The 26,559-nt window shown below is 38.2% G+C and overlaps 2 protein-coding genes across 2 annotated transcripts; one reads left to right on the plus strand and one right to left on the minus strand.

Annotated features, from left to right (window-relative positions):
- Nucleotides 1–220: 220 nt before the first annotated feature.
- Nucleotides 221–26,042, plus strand: LOC120348785 (ATPase family AAA domain-containing protein 3A homolog). The gene is made up of 7 exons (XM_039425300.1): nucleotides 221–266; nucleotides 310–523; nucleotides 9,987–10,081; nucleotides 13,578–13,743; nucleotides 16,909–17,066; nucleotides 20,166–20,313; nucleotides 25,922–26,042. Exons 1-7 carry the CDS (start codon nucleotides 221–223, stop codon nucleotides 26,040–26,042), a joined length of 948 nt encoding a protein of 315 aa, XP_039281234.1.
- Nucleotides 3,312–5,907, minus strand: LOC120350175. Its single transcript, XM_039422630.1, has 2 exons — nucleotides 5,427–5,907; nucleotides 3,312–5,301 (listed from the first exon to the last, which is right to left on the minus strand). Exons 1-2 carry the CDS (start codon nucleotides 5,522–5,524, stop codon nucleotides 4,092–4,094), a joined length of 1,308 nt encoding a protein of 435 aa, XP_039278564.1. The 5' UTR covers nucleotides 5,525–5,907; the 3' UTR covers nucleotides 3,312–4,091.
- Nucleotides 26,043–26,559: the final 517 nt, after the last annotated feature.

Here is a 26,559-nt window from a genome sequence, read left to right on the forward strand (position 1 = left end):
CGGATCTCAGGCACCGGCAGCAAAACATCAACGTTAAGTTTACGTAGATGAAAAATGTTGTGATGTAATTTAATGAGAATAAAATAAAATATAATTATTTGAGTTGCAAATTCATCATTGTATAGGAAGTTGATTCAATTCTGGGGGTTCAATGAACCATTGAACACATAGGACGAGCCGCCACTGCTCATAGGCCATTTTGCAATCGACAGAATTACCAATGAAATTTCTAACTGAATATTTCGATGAAACAGTCCAAGTTGCTCGTAACAGGACACTTGTGAATGTGATTTGGTTTGTGTTCCGCAGAGCATGCCAAGGAGGCGCTGGAACTGTCAAAAATGCAGGAGGTGACCAAACAGCAAGAGTTGATGGTGAACATGAAGGCGTATGAGGCGGAGATAGAGAGAGGCAAGGTGCAACAGAAACAGGTGGATGCTGAAGAGAGACGGAAGACTCTGCAGGAGGAGACCCGCCAACATCAGGCGAGAGCTCAGTATCAAGACCAGTTGTCACGAAAGAGGTATTTCATTATAATATCATAGTGAAAAGATAGCATTAGAATATATCCTATGGTGTTGTGTATCAGTTGAGTTGATACTGTATCAAGTTGAGTTGATACTGTATCAAGTTGAGTTGATACTGTATCAAGTTGAGTTGATACTGTATCATGTTTGTTGATACCATAGAGAAAATATAGCATAAAAATTATCCTATAGTGTTGTGTATCAAGTTGAGATGATATTGTGTTGATACTATAGATAAAAATATACTGTCTGAGTACCCTTTTTTAAATGATTTTGTCACGACATGTTTCGGCTATATAAAGCCATTATTAAGTGATAAGTCGAAACATGTCGTGACATAGTATATTTCGCACCTAGAGCAGAAAATGAGATTTTTCCGGCTCGAAATCGGTTTTCAAGTCCGAGGCCGTAGGCCGAGGACTAGAAAAGATTGAGAGCCAGAAAAACATTTTTGCCCGTGGTGCGAACGCTATTTTTCGCCACACACAAAAATAAACAATATTTATATGAGAATAGTTGTTTACTAAGCACTTCCGAAAGCAGAAGTGGAAGGTGATAGCTCTAGCAAATCTGAGGTAATCTGAATATCAGGAAATTGTCCAAGTATTTTTATTTTTATTCTGACTTGTCTAAATAACCTAAAAGATGATGTTCAATTATGTGGGAGGTTGAGTTTATACTTTTTTATTCTTCAAATGACAATAAGATGGTATTATTATAAATGTTTTAATTATTGAATAATGAACACAAATAATGAATAGTTTTTTGATCACCTTCTTAGTTCCATGTTAGCGGCTGGAAAGGGTACTCTTTCCGCCTAGGCCGGAAAGAAACCTGTTCTGACGTCAGACGAGAGTCGTCTGCAAACAATGTCTTTCAGATCTACGTAGGGACTGGAAACAGCTGCTTTCTGTGCAGTGTGGCGAAATAGTTATTTGTATATCTAGAGTGAAAAGTACGACTTTTTCTCCCTGAGGGAAAAGTTTGAAGCCCGAGGCGAAGCCGAGGGCAACAATTTTCCTGAGGGAGAAAAAGTATTTTCACTCGTGATGTACACAACATTTTTCCTCTATCTACATTTTTTATAGAAACTGCAAATAAAATCTTTTTAATAACTTACGTATTGGTGACAATGTTTCCTAACAACATAACCTAAAATCTAAAACCTAAAAACTGGCCGTCTGATTGGCACTGCCGATTGCGCTATCTACCGGCTAAAGTTGTAACTTTAAATTATATCAGCTGGGTGTTTACCAAAATGGCTGACTCTAGATCACGCGGTTCAGATTTGAATTGCAGATCAAAAATATTTGTTGGCTGGTATTTTGAATAGAATAAGATATTTTAAAATTGTATAAATTTTTATCGTCTACTAATATTAAGAATATAATATCATACAAACATATATTTCATAAGTTGATCAAATTTCTGGTTGTGGTATTGAATTCAGTTGACTCAATGACAGACACCTCTATTATGCTTTCTCATCTGAGCTTAGACCTTCTTACCTATTACAATGTAGGTTTCAAAATAGAGATGCTCCCCATGTTATTTAAATGGAGTCACTTTTACTCCCTAGGGAGTTTTTCTGTTTTTTACTACCGAGAGCGAAAAAGTGACACTTTAGTATTAGGTTTCAGGGAGTAAAGTAAGTACTTTAGACAGTAGGTGGAGGAAAAATAGTTTTAAGGCTGTGCAAAGGCTAAAAATAAACTTTTTACTCGTGATATTTTTCAAAGTTTTTTGATTTGTATATCATCAAGCTATCATAATGAACAATTTTTCTCAGGAAAACATTTTTTTTCTGATCATTACTTTTTGAGATATGAGCGCCTAAAGTTTAAATTTTTGGGACAGAACATTTCAAATTCGGTAAGAGATAAATCCATGAGATTTAGAGGATAGATTCTTCATGGTATTGCTGTTGATCTAGTAAAATACAAATTTTCTGAAAATATCAATTTTCAAGATAGTTATTCAATTTACTAAAAATAACTTTTAGTTGAGTTATTTTTGGTAAATTGAATAAATTTTCCAAAAATTGATATTTTCAGAAAATTTTTGTTTTACTAGATCAACAATACCATGACGAATCCATCCTCTAATTCTCATGGATTTATATTGTATCGAATTTGAAATGTTCTGTCCCAAAAATTCAAACTTCAGTCGCTCATATCTCAAATAGTAATGATCGAAAAAAATGTTTTCCTGAGAAAACTTTTTCATTTTGATAGCTTGATGATATACAAATCGAAAAACTTGGAAAAATATCACGAGTAGAAAGTTTATTTTTAGCCTTTGTACAGCCTTATAAAGGGTAGCCTACTCAGATTTATATTTTTATTTATGTTCAAAAGTAGCCCTAAAGATAAAAGGCAATGTGTTGATACTGTATCATGAGTGTTGATACGTATCATGTGTGGTGATAATAGTTCAATTGAGGAGGTGAGAGTCAAAACTCACATGTTCCCAAAAGTTAAATTTTGGTAAATTCCAGAAAACTGAGATCTAATATGCCACTTATCTTTTTTTTATATGGACTATTTTGTTACATGTAGAATCTGCCACAGATATGATATTTTCAGGCCTCATAGATTGAAAAATGTTATAAATAGTTAAAAAATGAATTTAAAAATTGGATCATGTGAGTTTTGATGACAACTCTAGGAACATGTTGGTTTTGCAAATAAGTGACTTGGAACATGTGAGTTTTGAAGTGTAACCCTTAAAAATAGTCAATAGGTGATCTGATAGTTACTTTTGTTAAAAAAAAAACTACATGAATTATTGCAAGTTCAGAAGAATTTATATATTTTTATACACTGCCAAAACATCTCAGAGGAAATTTTTTGGGTTTAGAATAACAATAATAAACCTAGACAATAAAAATTTGAGCTTGTTTATTATGAAGTTTAATATAAAAGTGGAAAAATGCTAGATAAAAGGATTCACAATAATAGAATAGTGTTTATGATGACAATCATCATGAAAAATTATTTTGATTAAAATTGATTGGTCATTTTGATAAAATCATTTTGGTTTAGTAATTTTCTCCAGTATTTAATTCAGATTATCAAATTAGAACACCCATCCACAAATTCACAAACTTCTTCTTCAGGAACAGGTTCAGCAGAGGTGTTATCAATAATGCTGCGGTAAAACTCAAGTTGTTGATTCTCTCTCCAATTCGCTCCAAAATGATTTGTAAGAGTTTTTCAACATCCTTCTTTTTTTCTAGTGACACCAAGTTCTTCTTCTCGATTATGTCAGGGTTCAATCCATTCATTAACACTCCTTTCTTTGTAAGGACCTGGCTCTTCCCCAAATCTGTCCGGTAAGTACTTTCTCCCCTTGTGAGAATGTTGGGAGTGCGTTTTGCCTTTTTGAAAATTATTCTTTTGGATTGAGAAATTTGGAAGTTCCAGCTCGTTAGGTTTTTAAATTGTGACCGTGCCAATTTACGAAAGTCCCCCACCTCACAGTCAATACCAACTCTCTTCACCATTGCATATTCGGATATTATTTTCACGACATCCTCAGGCTTGATGATCTCTTCAATCTTTTTCATTCTACGTTCAATGTTTCCAAAAACTCTATCTGGGGGTAAAAGCTATGGCCTGTTACCGGAAAAACCAATTCAACTTCTTCTATGTTGTTGGGTGCAAAACACCAGAGCCATGAGTGACACATGGCTACAAGGATAGAGTTTTTATTTTGACCCCCACAACCATCAGAGATCAGTCTCACTTTTTTATATAAGGTCAAATCAGTACTTCGCAGACAGTCAAAGACACATGATGAAATAAGGTTGGAGTCCTTTGAATACTCATTCTCAGTCCAACAGTAGGACGTTACTGTTGAAGGGTTCAATGGCCCTCTGCTGTGTCCCTTCACAACTGTAAAATTCTGAAAATAGAACTGGCGGCTGTAGTATGTTGATTGATCGGGTATCTTAGGAAGTGCCAAATTTTTTTGGCAATCAAATGACAATATTAAGATGTCATTGTCTTTTTCTTGAAGTTTTTTGTAAAATGCTTTGTAGCGCAGACGATGTACCCGTTTTTCTGTTAAGAGCTCATTTTTCTTCACAGCATCCATTTCACATTTGATTTTCTCTCTGAGGCTTAAACACGTAGAGCATACATCGGTTCTTGGCGTGCCAAAACCAATATTGTATTGTGTGTTGAAAATCTTTCGGAAAAAGGATAGTTTTACTGCCAAGTTTTTATTTTTTGATGAGTAAATTCTCCATAGTTTTTTTACATTAAGATCACTGGGAAGATACTTTCGGCAGCTTCTCTCCCTACAATAGTGAGATTCAACACATTTCAATGTGTTGATAAAATTCATAATACTGATTTTTTGTGTTGAGTACTTCTCTTTCTTGCGAAACCCTCCTCTTCTTTCAACTACTTCACCATTTTTTTTCAACTCATTTGTGATATTATTGACACGAAATCGGGATACGCCTAGAATTGATAAAAAACTGTTCATACAGACTGGCACTTTATCTCCTGCTGTAGTTTTGACGAAATATTTTGTAGTCCTCAGTAGTTGTGATTTTTCTTTAGTTTTGTGTTCTCTTGATCTCCTCCTCTGAACGTTCTTTATTTCCACATTTCGAAGAATAAAATTATTTTGGTGTTGGCGTTCCGGGCGTTTGTAGAATAAACCATGGAATTTTTGTACGTCTCTCATTGTTAATGTGCGGCACTGGAATGCCCCAGTAAAGTGGTTGCATTTGGGGAATTCTGGCATCTGTGATGGCTTGTGTCTGGAACAGAAAGAAACAAATTTTACCTTCTTGTAAAAATGTTTCCTTCTGATCAGTTTTGACAGTGTATAACTCAAACATTAAATTTTATTAAAACAGTATAAGAAAAGTGAGGTTAGACCTACCTGGCAATCTTTTCTTTCGTGCGTTTCCATGTACTTTTGTCAGGAGTTTTCTTTGTTGGTTTTTCACCATCTTTGATTGGAACTACAAACTCTTCCATTACTGAACTAATAATTGGTAGAATGGAGTAGAAATTAGAAGAATTCTATCAATAACTACTGCTAACAATCACAAACTATCAGCTTTGTATCCCACTCAAAGCAGACGACAGACGGACAAAGAGCAGATAGCTGGCGCACGATTGGTCGAAAGTGATCACATGACCTGCTAGTAGCCGTTATGCATCAAAACTTACATGTTCCTTTGGATCATGTGAGTTTTGCTACTAACCTCACTTTTTGTCATTAATTTGAATAAGAACAAGCTGGTTTTGTTGTAAACCAATAGCATAGCAATGTTTAGCTCAAGAAGAAGAACAAGATGACAGTGCCATCTCAATTTCGCATTTTTTGGAACATGTGAGTTTTGACTCTCACCTCCTCAATTCTTCTCGTCCCCTCATGCCTTATTATGACAATATGATACTGACAGTTTTGTATCATATCCGTCTCTTTATTTATTCTTTATTCATTAATACAATAAGTACATCATCAAAATGATAGGGAGGGAAAAATAAGGTAACCTTATGCTATCTTCTTCTTCTTCGATGACGCTACAGCCCGAATCGAGCCCTGGCCTCCTCAATACTGCGCCTCCATCCATCACGATCTCTTGCCTTCATTCTCCAATTCCTGATGCGAAGAAGTTCTGCAGCATCCTTCGAGATGCCATCCTCCCATCTCAGTCTTGGCTTTCCCACCGGTCTTCTGCCTCCCGGTTGTCCCATATATTGAATGAAAAAGACTAAGAAATATGAATATATTTAATAAAATATATTCAATATGAATAATTACCACAATATCAACTTCTCAACTACACAAAAAGTGTCCCATATATATTTTTGTGGGAGACCGAGTGTCTGGCATCCGCTCCACATGCCCTGCCCATCTTATTCGGTTCAGTCTGACATATACTGACAAGGGCGGCTCTTTATAAAGTGCAGCCAATTCATTGTTGTTTCTTATTGGCCAGACACCCTCATCACATACAGGTCCGTATATTCTACGCAGCATTTCCCTTTCCCAGCGGTCTAGATTTGCTGCAGCCTTGGATGATAATATCCACACTTCACTTCCATAAGTGACCACTGTGCGTATTATAGTTTATATATTCTGATCTTTATGTTCCTGTGGGTGTCAAACACTCCCTTGCCAGGCCATCTCATTTCCTGTACAGCAAGTACTTTCGATACAATCGAACAATCGATATTGTTTTATACATTGGTGTAAATCTTTCAAGGCACCGCTCCTGTACAAGCTTCTCACATTCCATGTTCCAATAATCAAGTTCAAGTTCTTTTTCCAACTTTGTTCTCCAAGTATCCTGTCCGTCCGTGGCTCATTTTGAGGTTTCGTAACAAGCTGATTTTTTTACAGGGTAGGGTCGTTGGCCCCACGCCCAACCCCCAACCTGGAGGACCAGGTAATTTTTTCGGGTGTTCTTCCCTTATGCTATTCATCTCCCAAATTTGGATCAGGTTACAGATAGTCCGAAATAGGTCAAGTCTTGTAGCTCTTCACTTTACAAAATGTTTACTCATTAAATATGTTGTTTACAATGTAGATTTTCAAAATTAGTTGCTTCAAAACCAAAAATAGAACAAGGTTGGGAAATAGGATTATATCTCATCTTCTTCCCATTTCTAGACATTGCCTTCTCTGTCATTGAAATCTGCGAAATTCCAATAAATTTTTTATTATACTAAACAATGCACACTCTCAATTACTAGTAGTTCTGTGAACAGTAGACATCGCGCAGTTATAACGACGTCCCAAACCATAAGCACATCCACACTGATACACTAACTATTTATTTGATCAGATCATGCTTACACAAGATTTAATTAACATATAACGCTTTCCGGAATTTAGTTATAAGTTCTTTGCATCCTATTTAATAGTGCATAAAAATTGCATTCAATGAGGCATGCAATTTATAGTCTACACAGCTGCTAATTTTTTACCAAGTTTCATTGAGATATTGAATTGCATGCGTCATGGCATGCAGTTTATAGTCAACTCGACAGCTGATTTATGATGAATAATTCTATAGTCAGATTTTCACTCTAATATTGACGTATGAAAGAGGCTCCTTTTTCCTTTTATATTATCCTTGAAATGCAAAATTTCCAAAAACCTTGTATATACGTCGACGCGCAATTTAAAAAGGAACATACCTGTCAATTTCATGAAAATCTATTACCGCGTTTCGCCGTAAATGCGCAACATATAAACATATAAACATTAGAGAAATGCCAACCGTCGACTTGAATCTCTGACCTCACTTCGCTCGGTCAATAATTTTAATAAAATTACTTTCAATTATGAGATATGCTCCTGTTTGCAGACAAATTTCACTCTTTAGCAAACAGTATTGTATTAATTGACTTTACACAACGTATTTTTGTTGAATTCAATATTTGATTATTGTTATTCTGTTACGTACTTGTCATTGAATAAATATTTATTTATTATTTATTTAAATTTGTTAATTTATTTTGAATTGCATTTAAGGTATGAAGACCAACTGCTTCAGCAGCAGAAGATTAATGACGAGAATCTGAGAAGGCAGGAGGAGTCAGTTGCCAAGCAAGAAGCCATGAGAAAAGGTAAACATCATGCACATTTTGTTATCTTGGACTCAACTCACACTACCTCAACTCAAATCGTACACTCCAGTCGAGGAGGGACGATGACAAACTGGGCTGACGCCAAAGTGGGCTACCGACAAAGTGGCACGCCGTCAAACTGGGCTGAATTCCTTAGAGTGCCAGTTTGGCGGTGCATGCTACGACAAACTGGCACTCCTGAGATTTTGTCACTAAATGACAAAGTGGCACGCCGTCAAACTGGGCTGCATTCCTTAGAGTGCCAGTTTGGCGGTGCATGCTACGACAAACTGGCACTCCTGAGATTTTGTCACTAAATGACAAAGTGGCACGCGTCAAACTGGGCTGCATTCCTTAGAGTGCCAGTTTGGCGGTGCATGCTACGACAAACTGGCACTCCTGAGATTTTGTCACTAAATGACAAAGTGGCACGCCGTCAAACTGGGCTGCATTCCTTAGAGTGCCAGTTTGGCGGTGCATGCTACGACAAACTGGCACTCCTGAGATTTTGTCACTAAATGACAAAGTGGCACGCCGTCAAACTGGGCTGCATTCCTTAGAGTGCCAGTTTGGCGGTGCATGCTACGACAAACTGGCACTCCTGAGATTTTGTCACTAAATGACAATGTGGCACGCCGTCAAACTGGGCTGCATTCCTTAGAGTGCCAGTTTGGCGGTGCATGCAACGACAAACTGGCACTCCTGAGATTTTGTCACTAAATGACAATGTGGCACGCCGTCAAACTGGGCTGCATTCCTTAGAGTGCCAGTTTGGCGGTGCATGCTACGACAAACTGGCACTCCTGAGATTTTGTCACTAAATGACAAAGTGGCACACCGTCAAACTGGGCTGCATTCCTTAGAGTGCCAGTTGGTGTTTACAAATGTTTACTCATTAAATATGTTGTTTACAAGTAGATTTTCAAAATTAGTTGCTTCAAAACCAAAAATGACAAGGTTGGGAAATAGGATTATATCTCATCTTCTTCCCATTTCTAGACATTGCCTTCTCTGTCATTGAAATCTGCGAAATTCCAATATTTTTTATTATACTAAATGCACACTCTCAATACTAGTAGTTCTGTGAACAGTAGAATCGCGCAGTTATAACGACGTCCCAAACCATAAGCACATCCACACTGATACACTAACTATTTATTTGATCAGATCATGCTTACACAAGATTTAATTAACATATAACGCTTTCCGATTTAGTTATATCTTTGCATCCTATTTAATAGTGCATAAAAATTGCATTCAATGAGGCATGCAATTTATAGTCTACACAGCTGCTAATTTTTTACCAAGTTTCATTGAGATTTGAATTGCATGCGTCATGGCATGCAGTTTTATAGTCAACTCGACAGCTGATTTATGATGAATAATTCTTAGTCAGATTTTCACTCTAATATTGACGTATGAAAGAGGCTCCTTTTTTCCTTTTATATTATCCTTGAAATGCAAAATTTCCAAAAACCTGTATATACGTCGACGCGCAATTTAAAAAGGAACATACCTGTCAAATTTCATGAAAATCTATTACCGCGTTGCGCCGTAATTGCGCAACATATAACATATAAACATTAAGAGAAATGCCAAACCGTCGACTTGAATCTCTGACCTCACTTCGCTCGGTCAATAATTTTAATAAAATTACTTTCAATTATGAGATATGCTCCTGTTTGCAGACAAATTTCACTCTTTAGCAAACAGTATTGTATTAATTGACTTTACACAACGTATTTTTGTTGAATTCAATATTTGATTATTGTTATTCTGTTACGTACTTGTCATTGAATAAATATTTATTTATTATTTATTTAAATTTGTTAATTTATTTTGAATTGCATTTAAGGTATGAAGACCAACTGCTTCAGCAGCAGAAGATTAATGACGAGAATCTGAGAAGGCAGGAGGAGTCAGTTGCTAAGCAAGAAGCCATGAGAAAAGGTAAACATCATGCATATTTTGTTATCTTGGACTCAACTCACACTACCTCAACTCAAATCGTCCACTCCAGTCGAGGAGGGACGATGACAAACTGGGCTGACGCCAAAGTGGGCTACCGACAAAGTGGCACGCCGTCAACTGGGCTGCATTCCTTAGAGTGCCAGTTTGGCGGTGCATGCTACGACAAACTGGCACTCCTGAGATTTTGTCACTAAATGACAAAGTGGCACGCCGTCAAACTGGGCTGCATTCCTTAGAGTGCCAGTTTGGCGGTGCATGCTACGACAAACTGGCACTCCTGAGATTTTGTCACTAAATGACAAGTGGCACGCCGTCAAACTGGGCTGCATTCCTTAGAGTGCCAGTTTGGCGGTGCATGCTACGACAAACTGGCACTCCTGAGATTTTGTCACTAAATGACAAAGTGGCACACCGTCAAACTGGGCTGCATTCCTTAGAGTGCCAGTTTGGCGGTGCATGCTACGACAAACTGGCACTCCTGAGATTTTGTCACTAAATGACAATGTGGCACGCCGTCAAACTGGGCTGCATTCCTTAGAGTGCCAGTTTGGCGGTGCATGCAACGACAAACTGGCTCTCCTCAGAGTTTGTTACCAGACGACAAAGTTGCACGCCGTCAAACTGGGCTGCATTCCTTAGAGTGCCAGTTTGGCGGTGCATGCAACGACAAACTGGCTCTCCTGAGATTTTGTCACTAAATGACAATGTGGCACGCCGTCAAACTGGGCTGCATTCCTTAGAGTGCCAGTTTGGCGGTGCATGCTACGACAACTGGCACTCCTGAGATTTTGTCACTAAATGACAATGTGGCACGCCGTCAAACTGGGCTGCATTCCTTAGAGTGCCAGTTTGGCGGTGCATGCTACGACAAACTGGCACTCCTAAGATTTTGTCACTAAATGACAATGTGGCACGCCGTCAAACTGGGCTGCATTCCTTAGAGTGCCAGTTTGGCGGTGCATGCAACGACAAACTGGCTCTCCTCAGATTTTGTTACCAGACGACAAAGTTGCACGCCGTCAAACTGGGCTGCATTCCTTAGAGTGCCAGTTTGGCGGTGCATGCAACGACAAACTGGCTCTCCTCAGATTTTGTTACCAGACGACAAAGTTGCACGCCGTCAAACTGGGCTGCATTCCTTAGAGTGCCAGATTGGCGGTGCATGCAACGACAAACTGGCTCTCCTCAGATTTTGTTACCAGACGACAAAGTTGCACGCCGTCAAACTGGGCTGCATTCCTTAGAGTGCCAGTTTGGCGGTGCATGCAACGACAAACTGGCACTCCTCAGATTTTGTCACCAGACGACAAAGTTGCACGCCGTCGAACTGGGCTGCATTCCTTAGAGTGCCAGTTTGGCGGTGCATGCAACGACAAACTGGCACTCCCGAGATTTTGTCACCAAACGACAAAGTTGCACGCCATCAAACTGGGCTGCATTCCTTAGAGTGCCAGTTTGGCGGTGCATGCAACGACAAACTGGCACTCCCGAGATTTTGTCACCAAACGACAAAGTTGCACGCCGCCAAACTGGGCGGAATAAATCAACAAACTATAGTAGTCCGACTAATAGATTGCTTCATATACACATCTTAGTATAGTAGAATAGTCGATAAAACTGAAAAATAATAAACTTACCAGCCAATAATGAGTTTATTTCTTGTTTTTCAACTATTCTGTATGTAATTCCATCAAAGAAATACAATACTTGATATGTCTCATCCATTTTCTGCCTGTAGATCAGGATTTTAATACAACTAACCTAACAGAACAGCAGACAGCAGACGCTTTATCTCCCGACCAATAGGAACGAGTTGATCCCGGTTATCGGTTTGTGGAACATACTTTTCGGGCGGTCCAAGTGAGCATGCACCACTCCACTCTGTTCCAAGATGGCGACCGATTACTGAACTGTCATAAGCTCCCACCGAACGCATTCCACAATAAAAAATCTGGTGTGGCGCACTCACTCAACTATCCTTGCCGTTATGAAAATTGATCACCTGACGCTAGTGTTCCCGCGAATCTCAAGTCTACTATTCAAAGATTTGAGCCAGCTGGTGACAGGGCAATAACGCTGAAGACACACGAGGTGTGCTTTCTCTTCATAGTGAATCATTTAATAGAATCAACAGTTTGCAATTGAAATAATCACATTTTCTCGAATTTCGAGCTTATATTTAATTTTAGGTGAAAATGTTACTGAACATTAGTTGTAGAGATTCTCATGCTGAATCTTTTCCACTCGATTTTTTTGTTTAAATCGTATCTGAAGCCTGATAATTGAGAATCTAAAATCAAACTTTGCATAGATGGGGCGGAGCTCCTGAAATTTTTACAGATATGGGACTTGTGGCAGTTGATAGAGTTTATCGATGACTATTTCAGGTATAACTTTAATCAAAATCGTTGGCGCCGTTTTCGAGAAAATTGCGAAAAACCCTGTTTTTTACAACATTTTCGCCATTTTAGCCGCCATCTTGAATCGCATTTGATCGAAATTGTTCGTGTCGGATCCTTATATTGTAAGGACCTTACGTTCCAAATTTCAAGTCATTCCGTTAATTGGGAGATGAGATATCGTGTACACAGACGCACATACACTCATACACACACACACACACACCACACACACACACAACACACACACACACACACAACACACACACACACACACACACTCATACAGACCAATACCCAAAAACCACTTTTTGGACTCAGGGGACCTTGAAACGTATAGAAATTTAGAAATTGGGGTACCTTAATTTTTTTCGGAAAGCAATACTTTCCTTACCTATGGTAATAGGGCAAGGAAAGTAAAAATCGGAGATACAAAAGCTTAACCTCCAAAAATTTGTTTGAAGCCTTTCACTGTATGACGTAACAATCTATGATGACATGTGTATCATGCATGTCCTACCGTTAGTGGTCAGCCTAGAACTAATGATATTGATTTGCGCAGCAATTGTTAATGTGTTAACACTCCATAAGGACTGATGGTATTGTTTTGTACATAAACTGTTGCCAATGTGTGAACACTCCCATGAGATCATAATAGTATTGTTTTATAAAGCAACTGTTGCCATTGTGTGAACATCTCCATAAAGACTGATGGTATAGTTTTGCAAAGTAATTGTTGCCAACGTCTGAACACTCCCAAGAGAACATAATGGTATAGATTTGCAAAGTAACTGTTGCCAATGTGTGAACACTCCCATGAGATCATAATAGTATTGTTTTGCAAAGCAACTGTTGCCAATGTGTGAACACTCCCATGAGATCATAATAGTATTGTTTTGTAAAGCAACTGTTCCCAATGTGTGAACATCACCATAAAGACTGATGGTATAGTTTTGCAAAGTAACTGTTGCCAACGTCTGAACACTCCCAAGAGAACATAATGGTATAGTTTTGCACAGCAACTGTTGCCAATGTGTGAACACCCTCATAAGGACTGATGGTATTGTTTTTTGCAGCAACTGTTGAACATGAAATGCAACTGCGCGCCAATTTGGAGATGAAAAAGATTCAGGCGGAGATGGAGGCGAAAGCCAAAGCCGACCGGGAGAACAGAGACATCAATTTGGAGCAGATTCGGCTGAAAGCGGTCGAAAATAGGGCCACCATTTTGGAATCTATCAAGTGGGTACTTATTTATTAACAGTAAATACTTTTGGGGATGTTTTTGAACTTTTTATTGGCGCCCAAAGTTTAAAATAGTTATTTGTGCAACTAGTGCGCAAAGTGACAGTTTGCTGCACCGAAAGAAACGTTTACACACGAGCCGTTGGCGAGGGCGGAATGGTTTCCTGAGTGCAGCAGAGGAACTTTGCGCACGTATTTCACATTGAATTTTTCCTACAGTTACCATTGAATATGAAAAGTGGGTAATTATGGGTAAAATTCCCTGAAATCCATCAAATGTTTTTCTGTGTAATTTTAGAATCAATAAAAACCTTAATTTATTTAAAATTGAATAATGTAGTAGTAAATGAATGAAGGGGCGGCTGTCACTCATATGGTGGCTGTCGCTGTCATCCACTGTTGTCCACTGCTGTCATATTATTATAACGTGCACCACAACACTATACCACAGTTACCAACTTAATTTTCATTCTGCTGCACTGGTGCTCCGTATAACCTACTAACTATTTTGCGTTGTCCTGCTGCAAATCTGAAGTACGCAAAGTAAGACTTTGCGCACTAGAGCGGAAAACTGATTCTTTGCGTTCTTTAATCAGTGCAGCAATGGCCACTTTTCAATGTAACTGTAGGTAAAGTATATTTGTTGAGTTCAAAGCCAAATATAAAACAGTATGAACGCTCATAAAAAGATCAATAACGTCAAACAAAGGAACAAATCACATGTATCTTATCGGACATTTATGTCTGTTTCCAGCCATATCCTTAGAATTACATTTTGATTGTTAGTTTTCTATTTATTGATGTTTTACAAAAATATCGATATATCACGAAAACTAAGATTGATATAAAATCATTTTATTGGACTTTTTATGTCGCAAATTTCATGTAGAATCTTTGGTTTTCGACTGTTACTTCTTTCGACTTTTACTTCTTTGATATAATTGATATAATTGATATAATTACTGCATAATAATTATTTGAAATATCCGTTGAAAGCTGTATAAACAGACTAAAGACTTCTGCGACTTCAAATATTGACCGAAAACCAAATAGCAGAAAATTTGAAGAATGAAACTGTCCATAAACTGCCCAGACCGGGAATCGAACCCGGTACCTCTCCGTTGCCGGCGGAGCGGCTTTTTGAACAGATTAATTCTTTAAATTTCCTACTGCTATTTAGTTCTTCGTCCAATATTTTTAGTAGCAGAAGTCCTTAGTTCTGTTTATAAAGCGTTCATTGATATTTGAAATAATTATATTAATTATTAATTAAATTAAATTTAAAATTAATTATTATAATTATAATGTACAGTAATAATAGTCCATAAGTTGGTTCACTGCAATTTATTATAAATCTTCATTTTGATAGCTGGCCGGAATGGCTAAGAGTGTGCCTGGTGGAATTTGTCCTTGGGATTAGTGTTGGACTAATAGTTTTCTAGTTATTGACGTTTTAGGGCCGTTTCCGAACTCGGGAACTCTAAGTTCTAGACTTTAAACAGCTGAAGTCAGAAAATTTGCTTTCGAAACGGGACGTAGCAATACCTTCTATTAATTCAGGCCCCACAACTGATCTCTAATAAACTATGACGTCATCACATGTAGATCGATGATCTACTGGCGGTAAGCAAGCGAAATAAGAGCGCTGATGCTTGTTATCACATCTGATATGGTAATCAACAAAATTGGAATAAATTACAAATTCAATTTTCACGGTCTTCCATTTCAATGAATATGGTTTGTTATAATTCCCGCGACAATTAGGTACACAACTGTATCCCATGATTTAAAACCCAAAATTAATCGTTACTTTTCACAAACGAATATTAGAAGATATATAAGCAAACCATATTCATTGAAATGGAAAACCGTGAAAATTGAATTTGTAATTCCAATTTTGTTGATTACCTTATCAGATGTGATAACAAGCATCAGCGCTCTTATTTCGCTTGCTTACCGCCAGTAGATCATCGATCTACATGTGATGACGTCATAGTTTATTAGAGATCAGTTGTGGGGCCTGAATTAATAGTAGGTATTTGCTCCTACACCAATGAAAACTCGAGCTGTAATCAACAAATTTTCATTGGTTTAGGAGCCCTATCTGTGCTGGCGTCACACGTATGCACTACCGCTTTGTTTACGGAGGTAGTGCTACGCCCTGTTTCGGAAATGAAATTTTCTGACTCCAGCTGTTTAAAGTCTAGAACTTAGCTAAATCCCGAGATTGGAAACCGGTCCTTAATGACGGTAGGTAGTTCCATAGATGAACAATAGCGTAAGTAGATATCCCATGGTATAGGGCGTTTATGTCGCAACGTTTACTGTTATCTCAAACCGACTACTGTCGATTTTTTTAGATTTTTACTGTTTTGTTGTGGTGAGAGTGTGAGAGCGGCACAATATGAGAGACTACCAGCCTCACATAGCTTCACGGGAAAGAACTACGTGGACTATCGGCTTGAGATAACAGTAGAAGTTGCGACATAAACGCCCTATACCATGGTATATCTACTTAAGCTATTGTTTCTCTATGGTAGTTCTATTTCAAAAATATCTCGAAAAATAAGGTCGGTATAAGGAAGTTTTACTGGACATTTTTTGTTGCAAAATATCATGTAGAATGTGTATGGTATTTGGTTGTTACACCTTTCTTGGGTCACCTTGTATATCCCAGTACATTTCTGAGCAATTTCCAGAGCAATTTCTGTATATATGAATATATTTTTATATTTGATTATTTATATTAATTGGTTATATTTATTTATGGTTATTCATGTTCAATGGATCTCGAAAACGGCTCTAACGATTTTCACGAAATTTGGAACATAGTAGGTTTATGATATAAAAATTCGATTACACTAAGTTTCATCCTTGGGAAAACTCGCTGAAAGACATCAAAAGGATAATTCATCCTTGGCTGAAACAGCTGAGACTTTCGTCGTCTGTGGATAGTAAAAAGTGAGCAAGTGATTCTGTGGAAAATCAAATATCGCATCCCCGAAATTCATAAGCTGACGTATAGCCAGCTGTGAAATATAAACACAATCATTTTAGAGAATTGTGTTCTGTTTATCAATAAATAAAAATAACGAGCGAAGCTCGGTGCCCCGATATTAATTATAACTTGATATTTTGTTAAGTGTGATTTGTGGTGTTCAGGACTGCGGGGTCGGTGATCGGGGCTGGAGTGCAGTCGCTGCTGACTGACTGGGACAAGATGATGGTGGCGGCGGGAGGGCTGTCACTGCTCGCCCTGGGCGTCTACTCGGCCAAGGGTGTCACCGGCGTCACGGCGCGCTATGTCGAGGCACGACTTGGTGAGTTGTCGAGGCATCAATCGGTAAATTGTCGAGGCATGACTCGCCAAGTTTTGTGAATTGTCGAGGCATGACTCGGTGAATTGTCGAGGCATGACTCGGTGAGTTGTCGAGGCATGACTCGGTGAGTTGTCGAGGCATGACTCGCCAAGTTTTGTGAATTGTCGAGGCATGACTCGGTGAGTTGTCGAGGCATCAAACGGTAAATTGTCGAGGCATGACTCGCCAAGTTTTGTGATTTGTCGAGGCATGACTCGGTGAGTTGTCGAGGCATGACTTGGTGAGTACTCTTGCTGGTCGACTCGATATGTTCACTCAGCTATCCTACAATGAGGTCCATGTTATAATGGCAGTGGAGAAAGATAGGAGATCAACATTGCCGATCCTCTGTCTTGTCAATGCCTTCTGTAGACGATAACTGATACAGGCTTATTGATGTAATATCTGTTCATTCTCATTTAAAATAATCAATTATATTTTATTGAGCAAGAAAATATATTTTTCAATAATTTCATAATGAATTTTTACTCTCCGAAAAAATTATGGTATCCCAATTTCTAAATTTCTATACGTTACAAGGTCCCCTAAGTCCAAAACAGTGGTTTTTGGGTATTGATCTGTGTGTGTGTGTGTGTGTGTGTGTGTAAGAGTGTATGTGCGTCTGTGTACACGATATCTCATCTCCCAATTAACGGAATGACTTGAAATTTGGAACTTAAGGTCCTTACAATATAAGGATCCGACACGAACAATTTCGATCAAATGCAATTCAAGATGGCGGCTAAAATGGCAAAAATGTTGTCAAAAAACAGGGTTTTCGCGATTTTCTCGAAAACGGCTCCAACGATTTTGATTGAAGTTATACCTAGAATAGTCATTGATAAGCTCTATCAACTGCCACAAGTCCCATATCTGTAAAAATTTCAGGAGCTCCACCCCATCTATGCAAAGTTTGATTTTAGATTCCCAATTATCAGAGTTGAGCAGAGAAAACGCATGTTTTCCGAACAGCCAGTACTCGTCAACGGGAGAGGGTATTGCCCTGGAACGAATGTTGGCAGACGACCCATACTATGCCATTTCAGTTGCTATGAAGGTTGGAATGTACAACATCGTGTGTTCGCTGTTAACCAGTTTTTTTTTTAGAAACAATGAATCAGTAGTCACAGTCCAAAGCTTTTTTGTCAATATTTTAGAGTTGTGGGTCGAGGTGCAATGCCCGATCGAAATACTGTACTCCGATGGGTTACAGCGTTTAGGAGTACTAGTTCTGTGATGAAAAAGAAATACCATGGTCTTTCCCGTTCAGTTAGTACTCCTGAAAATTTAGACCGAGTCAGTGTCTTCGAGTCGATCGTCTAGGACTAGTAACAACTGCCGTTCTGACTTGGTCCACACTTTCCGGGGAACGGGGAAGACCAGGTGGTTTATTTTTCATTACAGAACTAGTACTCCTAAACGCTGCAACCCATCGGAGTACAGTATTTCGATCGGGCATTGCACCTCGACCCACAACTCTAAAATATTGACAAAAAAGCTTTGGACTGTGACTACAGATTCATTGTTTCTAAAAAAACTGCTTAACAGCGAACACACGATGTTGTACGTTCCAACACTCATAGCAACTGAAATGGCATATTATGGGTCATGGGTCGTCTGCCAACATTCGTTCCAGGGCAATACCCTCTCCCGTCGACGAGTACTGGCTGTTCGAAAAACATGCGTTTCCTCTGCACAACTCTGTATTATATATAAAGGTTTATTACATACAGTATTTATAGTATTTTACAATTGAAGGATTTTTCATGAAATTCAGTCAAACTATAAAATGAGTTGTCACTTAGTAAAATGTGTACTTCCTTTTTACTTTCCTTGTCCTATTACCATTGGTAAGGAAAGTATTGCTTTCCAAAAAAAATTAAGGTACCCTAATTTCAAGTTTTCTATACGTTTCAAGGTCCCCTGAGTCCAAAAACATGATTTTTGGGTGTTGGTGTGTGTGTGTGTGTGTATGTGTGTATGTCTGTGAACACGATGACTCTATTCCTAATCAACCGATTGACTTGAAATTTTAAACTTAAGGTCCTTATACCATGAGGATCCGACAATAAGAAATTCAATAAAATTGAATTCAAAATGGCGGAAAAAATGGCGGATTATTACTAAAAAAACCATGTTTTTCACGGTTTTCTCGAACACGGCTCTAACGATTTTCTTCAAATTCATACCATGGGTAGCTATTTATAAGCCCTATAAACTGAAATGAGTCTCATTTCTGGGAAAATTTCAAGAGCTCCGTAATATTCTTGAGAAAAATGGCGGATAATGACTAAAAAACCATGTTATCCACGGTTTTCTCGAAAACGGCTCTAACGATTTTCTTCAAATTCATACCATGGATAGCTATTTATTTATAAGCCCTATAAACTGAAATGAGTCTCATTTCTGGGAAAATTGCAGGAGCTCCGTAATATTCTTGAGAAAAATGGCGGATGATTACTAAAAAAAACATGTTTTTCTCAAAAATAACTTGACCGATTTTTTTCAAATTCATACCCTGTATAGTTATTTATCAGCTTTATCAACTGGCATGAGTATCCTTTCTAGTAAACTAATGGGGGGTCCACCCCATCCTTGAGAAATGGACTTAGTAACCTCCTTCTCGTGCATGAGGTAGGTAGGTAGCGCAGTTCATAAAAAGAACACATATTCGAGACATTCCATATGTAGAACAGCTGTTTTGACGATTTTTAAAAAATGACGACTAGAAAAAATCTTCAAATTTCACAATTTACACAAAGGAAAAAGTACTCTGAAAACAATTATATATATACACATAATTATACAGAAGTCTGATCGTAGTTTCAAATATGAGCAAGGAAAGTTGTGTGAGTGTACCACACCAGATTTTTAAAACTAGGATAAGAAAGATCTCTGACACATGATGGCAAGTAATCGTGTTCATCTTGTCTAAAGATGAGACCAACATCTCAAATTGAATCATTCAAATTCTGGCCGAAAATGAATGAGTTTCTTGTAAATAATGTTTACTATTGAAGTTTCACTGATTGGATGCTCACTCTTATGGTTTTTGAACAGGAAAGCCGTCTCTGGTGAGGGAAACGTCCAGGTTCTCGTTGTTGGATAGTGTTCAACACCCAATAAAAACAGTGAAAAAGCTGGTGAATAAGCCGAGCGATGCATTGGCCGATGTCATCTTGGCTCCCGAATTAGAGGAAAGATTGAGGTAAGGAAGCCGTTAATTTTAATATCAAGTTGTAACTTGTCAATCTTATCTCAACGCTTTTTTAAGTATCTGGGCCCTGTTCCATAAAACTTATAAGTCACGTAATACAGGAGAATCACCATTCCAATTACATGCTCAATATAGCCGATAAAATCAGCTGTTCCTGTATTACAGGACTTCTAAGTTTTTATGAAACAGGGGCCTGAAGATTAGTTTGAGAATTCTTTCCTAAACTGTTGTAATTATTCTGTCGTATAGTTGACAATGAAGTTTTGATTGCCATGCATTTTCAATCAATATATTTACATCGTTGTTTAGCTGTAATGCAGTTATTGACCGAGCGAAGTTAGGTCTAAGATTCAAGTCGATGGTTTGGCATTTCTCTTAATGTTTAAATGTTTATATGTTTTTGTGTTTCGCATTTACGGCGAAACGCGGTAATAGATTTTCATGACAGGTATGTTCCTTTTTAAATCGCGCGTCGACGTATATACAAGGTTTTTGGAAATTTTGCATTTCAAGGATAATATTATGAAAGGAAAAAGGAGCCTCCTTCATAACCCAATATTACCGTAAAAATCAGATTATAGAATTATTCATCATAAATCAGCTGTCTAGTGGACTATAATACTACCCGTTCAAAACCATCGAACATCTTGAAAATGTATCTTTCCATTAACGTTAGAAGACAGTTGACTACAATACTACCCGTTTTAAAACATCGAACATCTTGAAAATTGTATCTTTCCATCAACGTTGTAGACAGTTGCAGCCAGACCTGATAACAGCGCTCACACTCACATTCCGGGACGACACGTCACGGTACGATAGGACAGAAAGCTCTATATTTATTTAGGATTTTTTCTAGACATTTTAAATTGATAAATTATTTTCAGAAAACATAACAACCGGTCAATGTAACTAACTGAGCGCGAGGTCTACTGTTCACAGAACTACTAGTTATTCTTTCTTACGGCTTTTATCGGCAGAGTGATTCTTTTGGATGTTCTGCCTTGCCGTTTTACCAAATGTCACTTCTTAGAGCGAAATTGGTCTTATTAGAGAGGTCAGAATATAAAGTTCTCTTCCCGACATGTTCAATCGCCATCATGCATTGAAACAATGAGTAGGTTCTGGGAGAACCAGATCCACGGACCCTGGTGCACCACAAAATGGCTGCCAAACCAGCTTTTCATGGTGCAGAGCTAGTGTTCCCATGTGATGGCTGACATAAACCGATCCATGCAGTTTGGCGCACACTTTTGAAATCTGTTTTATCCTGTTTAAACACTGGAGCTTGTTTGGTCTCACACAAATGTAGGTTATGTCTAAAGGTGCGTACAGACTTTCCTCCGCTACCGAACGTCGCTCCAGCAGAGCGATTGATGATCGACCGGGGAGCAACAGTGGTTCGACCGGGGAACGCGAGAAGAACTAACATCTTCCGTAACGTTCATGATGGATGCGCGGGCGGAGCGACTGTGGTACGATGGAGGAACGAGGGCGGTACGAAGGCGGAGCGTGCTCGGTGAAGTGCGTATATGTGTACGCAGCTTTACTAAACACAAACATGCTTATGCTCTAAAACAAACGTATGCTCCCTTCTATTCTACAATTAGTGTGATTGAATTAATTAATTTTATTTTCATGTCCTTATGGAATATTAACAAAGCGTTAATATTTACAATTTCCCAATCAACGCCAAGGTATTTTTGGATAGATCCCGTAATGAACACATATATAACTTATTTTAATAAGATAGTCATACCAAACTAAGTTAACTGTCGATAATTTAATAGAAAATAAACTTACCCGCCAATAATGAATTTTCTTCCTTGTTCTTTATAATGGGTTTTGTGTTTTGTTTCGGTTTTATATTATGTTGGGACTTTTTAACATCAAAATGAGCTTTATTCCGAAGTGAAAAGTGTAAATTTAAAGTATTGTGCTCACTATAACCTTAGTGTCAGGTTTCCCATTAGGGAACTTTGGACTTATACGGCGAGGTGGAACTACCCTTGGGTCTCCCCACCATTCAAAGCCATACGCTAATAATAATAATAATGGGATATATTTTCAAAAGAATAAAGTACCTCATATTTGCTTTGCTCCTCCATTTCAACTTTTACTTTTTTCGTAGGCATCTACTGTTCACTTCCTATGACGCTAAAACTTTCGACCAATAGGAGCTCTCCGGTTCCGGTTAGCTTTTTGTGGATCATATGTTTCCGACCGATCTATGAATTCTGCACCGGTGCAGGATAATCAAAGATGGCGACCGGTTTATGAACTGTTAAAAGCTCCCATGGAACGCGGTTAGTTTGCCCCGGTGCACCAGAGGCAGTGGATCAGGTCCTCCCAGATCGTACTCATTGAGAAGCGTGCATTTGCCGTGAGACTTATTTTTCGAGCGGATGTTCTGTGATCACAACGCAGCGCGCATTTCGAAATCGCTTTTATTTGGCCCCTTTGTCTACTGTCCCGGATCGGAAATAAATTTTTTCGCCCCACTTGGATGTAATGAGCTGGTTTTCGTGCGTCATATGGAGGCCGAAAATGATTGTTTTCTGACCAGGCCGGTAAAAGTTTTACGGCCCTAGGGCTGTAAAATAACCTTGAAGTCAGCTGATTCTGATTTTATGTGAACGTGTTTACAAAATGGTTTATGAAACGGAATCAGTTTATGCTTCTAGAATGGAATAAGTTAGTATTCGGCAATAAGATACTATCATTTTATTTGGATGAATAAAATACAGATAAGATATATATATAAACTATTCAAATTCGATTTTCAGAGTGGGATAGAACTTCTAACCTAAACTTCCAAAGTCAACGACAACAAGCATTGTTGACTTGACTTTCAGATGGCCAAATTTCAAGTGTGCTAAAACAGCTGATCAAAAAACTTTTCATTATTTGTGTTTATTATTCAAGAATCAAAACATTATAATAATATCATCTTATTGTCATTTGGAAGAATAAAAAGTATAAACTCAACCTCTTACATATTGAACATAATCTTTTAGGTTATTTAGACAAATCAGAATAAAAAATAAAAATACTTGGACAATTTCCTGACATTCAGATTACCTCAGATTTGCTAGAGCTATGACCTTCCTGTTTTGCTTTCGGAAGTGCCTAATAAACAATTATTCTCATATTTATATTGTTTATTTTTCTGTGTGGCGAAAATAACGTTCTCACCATGGGCAAAAATGTTTTCCGGCTCTCAATCTTTTCTAGTCCTCGGCCTACGGCCTCGGACTTTAAAACCGATTTCGACGGAAAAGTCTCATTTTCGGCCCTAGGTGCGAAATATACTATTACGTGGGTCACTGCGTTTAGACAAACTGCAAGTGCGACAAGACGGGGAACTGAAGTCCCGCGGCCCATTAGGTCACCTGCTAACATTGAGGCAGTGAGAGTTTCAATGTTGCGATCACCACAGCGTTCTGCGCGCAAACATGCATATCTGCTCTTGGACTTTCCGATCGTTCTGTGAGAGGATTTTTACTTTCCTTGCCCTATTACCTTAGGTAAGGAAAGTATTGCTTTCCGAAAAAATTAAGGTACCCCAATTTGTAAATTTCTATACGTTTCAAGTTCCCCTGAGTCCAAAAAAGTGGTTTTTGGGTATTGGTCTGTGTGTGTGGATTTCAGGAGCTCCGCCCCATCTATGCAAAGTTTGATTTTATATTCCCAATTATCAGGCTTCAGATACAATTTAAACAAAAAAAATCAAGTGAAAAAGATTCAGCATGAAAATCTCTACAATTAATGTTCAGTAACATTTTCACCTAAAATTGAAAATAAGCTCGAAATTCGAGAAAATGTGATTATTTCAATTGCAAACTGTTGACAACTGTTGATTCTATTAAATCATTCACTATGAAGAGATAGCAGACCTCGTGTGTTTCCAGCGTTATTGTCCTGTCACCAGCTGGCTCAGATCTTTGAATAGTAGCATAGAGAAACAATAGCGTAAGTAGATATCCCATGGAATAGATAATTTATGTCGCAACTTTTGCTGTTATCTCAAGCCGATTACTGTCGATTATTGTCAGTTTTTACTGTTTTGTTGGGGTGAGAGTGTATGAACGGCACTATTTGAGACTACCAGCTTCACTCAGCTGCATGGGAAAGAACTACGTGAACTATCGGCTTGGGATAACAGTAAAAGTTGCGACATAAATGCCCTATACCATGGGATATCTACTTACGCTATCTTTTCTCTGTGATAGTAGTAACTTGAGATGCGCGGGAACACTAGCGTCAGGTGATCAATTTTCATACCGGCAAGGAAAGTTGTGTGAGTGCGCCACACCAGATTTTTCATGATGATGTTCATTTCCAGCCATACAAGATGGCAATTGTTCAGGAACTTTCTGAACGTGACTTCAATCGAGGGAACATTTTTCATCTCAATTAGGAGCAATATTGGAGTGGCCAGCCCGATCTCCCATTTTGAAACCTTGTGATTTTTTTGAAATCCCTTGTTTATGTGAATCGTCCAAGGACCCTACAAGATTTGAAGACAAATATCAGGGAAAAAATTAGCTAACATAACGCCTGCAATGCTGGCAGGAGTCATGACAAACGCCAGAAATTGGTTTACTCAGTGTATGAAGAATAGGGGACGTCACCTAACTGATTTGATATCAAAACTGCTTGAAACAAAACTTCATATATGTGTATACATTACAAAGAATAAATACACAAATTTCTGATCGATACTAAGAGATTTATCTACTTTAAAAGAGGAAGTTTTTCTGCCGCACTCTTATACACTCAAGTTTATAGGTTAAGCCGTCAGGCTCGCTTCGCTCGCCATATCGGTCTAGCAAGAGGGCTCCGCCCCCTGGACCCCCGACTGGATCGTCCGAGAATGAGATCAGCAGGCTCGCTTCGCTCGCCTGCATTTTTCATTTTTATCATATGTTAGGACAATCCAGTCGGGGGTCCAGACTAAACGTCTGGCTAAACGGATATGGCGGCTAGTAATATAAATATTTATAATTACTGACGGCTAGTAATATAATATTCCCAGGATTGAAGTAGCAGTGCCCAATCAATTTTTCCGCGATAAATGCATTTAAATCTTCAACTTGGTGCCAACCTAACAAAATCAACTCAACTTAATGCCAACCTGACAAAATTATTAATTTAGTTGCCAGTTAACAACTGTTTCGAAGAGGTACTCTATCTAGATTATAGTTCTATAGTAACATATGATATGGAAATTTCAATTATAATTAAGAGAGTGGGAGAAGAAGAATATACATGCTAAAAGACGAACTTTAAACCCTAAAAACAACTCTTAGAGTTGAATATTACCAAAAAATTTCTTAGTGCCCTCTAAAGGCCAACTGAACATACCTACCAAATTTGAACGTTTTTGGTCCGGTAGATTTTTAGTTATACGAGTGAGTGAGTGAGTGAGTCAGTCAGTGAGTGAGTGAGTGCCATTTCGTTTTTATATATATAGATACCGGGTGATTCAAAAAGTATTTTACAAATTTGAAAATTCATATAAATCTTATTAAACAAGGTACAGAGCTGGTTTTGGTGTTGTTTTAAAGGAAAACACTCTAAGTTTTAACTCGCATAGTCCGCTAGTGTCTGGTCACGCCGCACAAGCGCTAGCGGCAGTTACGTCAAAGATGGCTGCCTCCACTGGAATGCTAGTGCGAGTCTGGGAAGTAATCGACTATCGATGGGATGCAGGATAACCAACGGAAGTCACATAGAAAATCTTTAGTTTAAGGTAAAAAAACTTGGAAGTGTTTTCCTTTAAAACAACACCAAAACCAGCTCTGTACCTTGTTTAATAAGATTTATATGAATTTTCAAAGTTGTAAACTCCTTCTTGAATCACATGGTATATTGGGTTATGTATACACAGTGAGAAATATGTATGGGAACCCTTCAATAAGTTGGAGACTGTTGTAGATATAATACTGTAACTTCCAGGATAAGTTATTAGTCGAATACTCTACATTTGAGTAGACGTACAACTGAATTTCAAACCCTCATAAGGGTGTGACTTGGGGGTTGTTACTCAAATATTTCAAATGTGAATACCCATTGTGTGGTACATCATTTTAAAAGCCTTTTAAAAAAACAAGAACGATGTCATCAATAAAAATGTTCAATGATATCTGTATCCAAAATGGCGGCTGATTGAAGTTTTAGTTTTCACTTGAAAAAACTTATGAGGGGTTGAAATTCAGTTGTACGTCAAAAGGT

This window comes from Nilaparvata lugens, chromosome 3 (genome assembly GCF_014356525.2).
Source record: "Nilaparvata lugens isolate BPH chromosome 3, ASM1435652v1, whole genome shotgun sequence".
NCBI classification, from domain to species: Eukaryota; Metazoa; Arthropoda; class Insecta; order Hemiptera; family Delphacidae; genus Nilaparvata; species Nilaparvata lugens.

Bases quoted from the DNA above. Each gene is read 5' to 3' on its own strand.
- LOC120348785 (XM_039425300.1), top strand. From the start codon at position 221: ATGAAATTTCTAACTGAATATTTCGATGAAACAGTCCAAGTTGCTC. The intron at 267-309 runs GTAACAGGACAC...TGTGTTCCGCAG, and splicing joins TGAAACAGTCCAAGTTGCTC to AGCATGCCAAGGAGGCGCTG. The intron at 524-9,986 runs GTATTTCATTAT...ATTGCATTTAAG, and splicing joins GACCAGTTGTCACGAAAGAG to GTATGAAGACCAACTGCTTC.
- LOC120350175 (XM_039422630.1), bottom strand. From the start codon at position 5,524: ATGGAAGAGTTTGTAGTTCCAATCAAAGATGGTGAAAAACCAACAAAG. The intron at 5,302-5,426 runs GTAGGTCTAACC...TTTCTGTTCCAG, and splicing joins ACGAAAGAAAAGATTGCCAG to ACACAAGCCATCACAGATGC.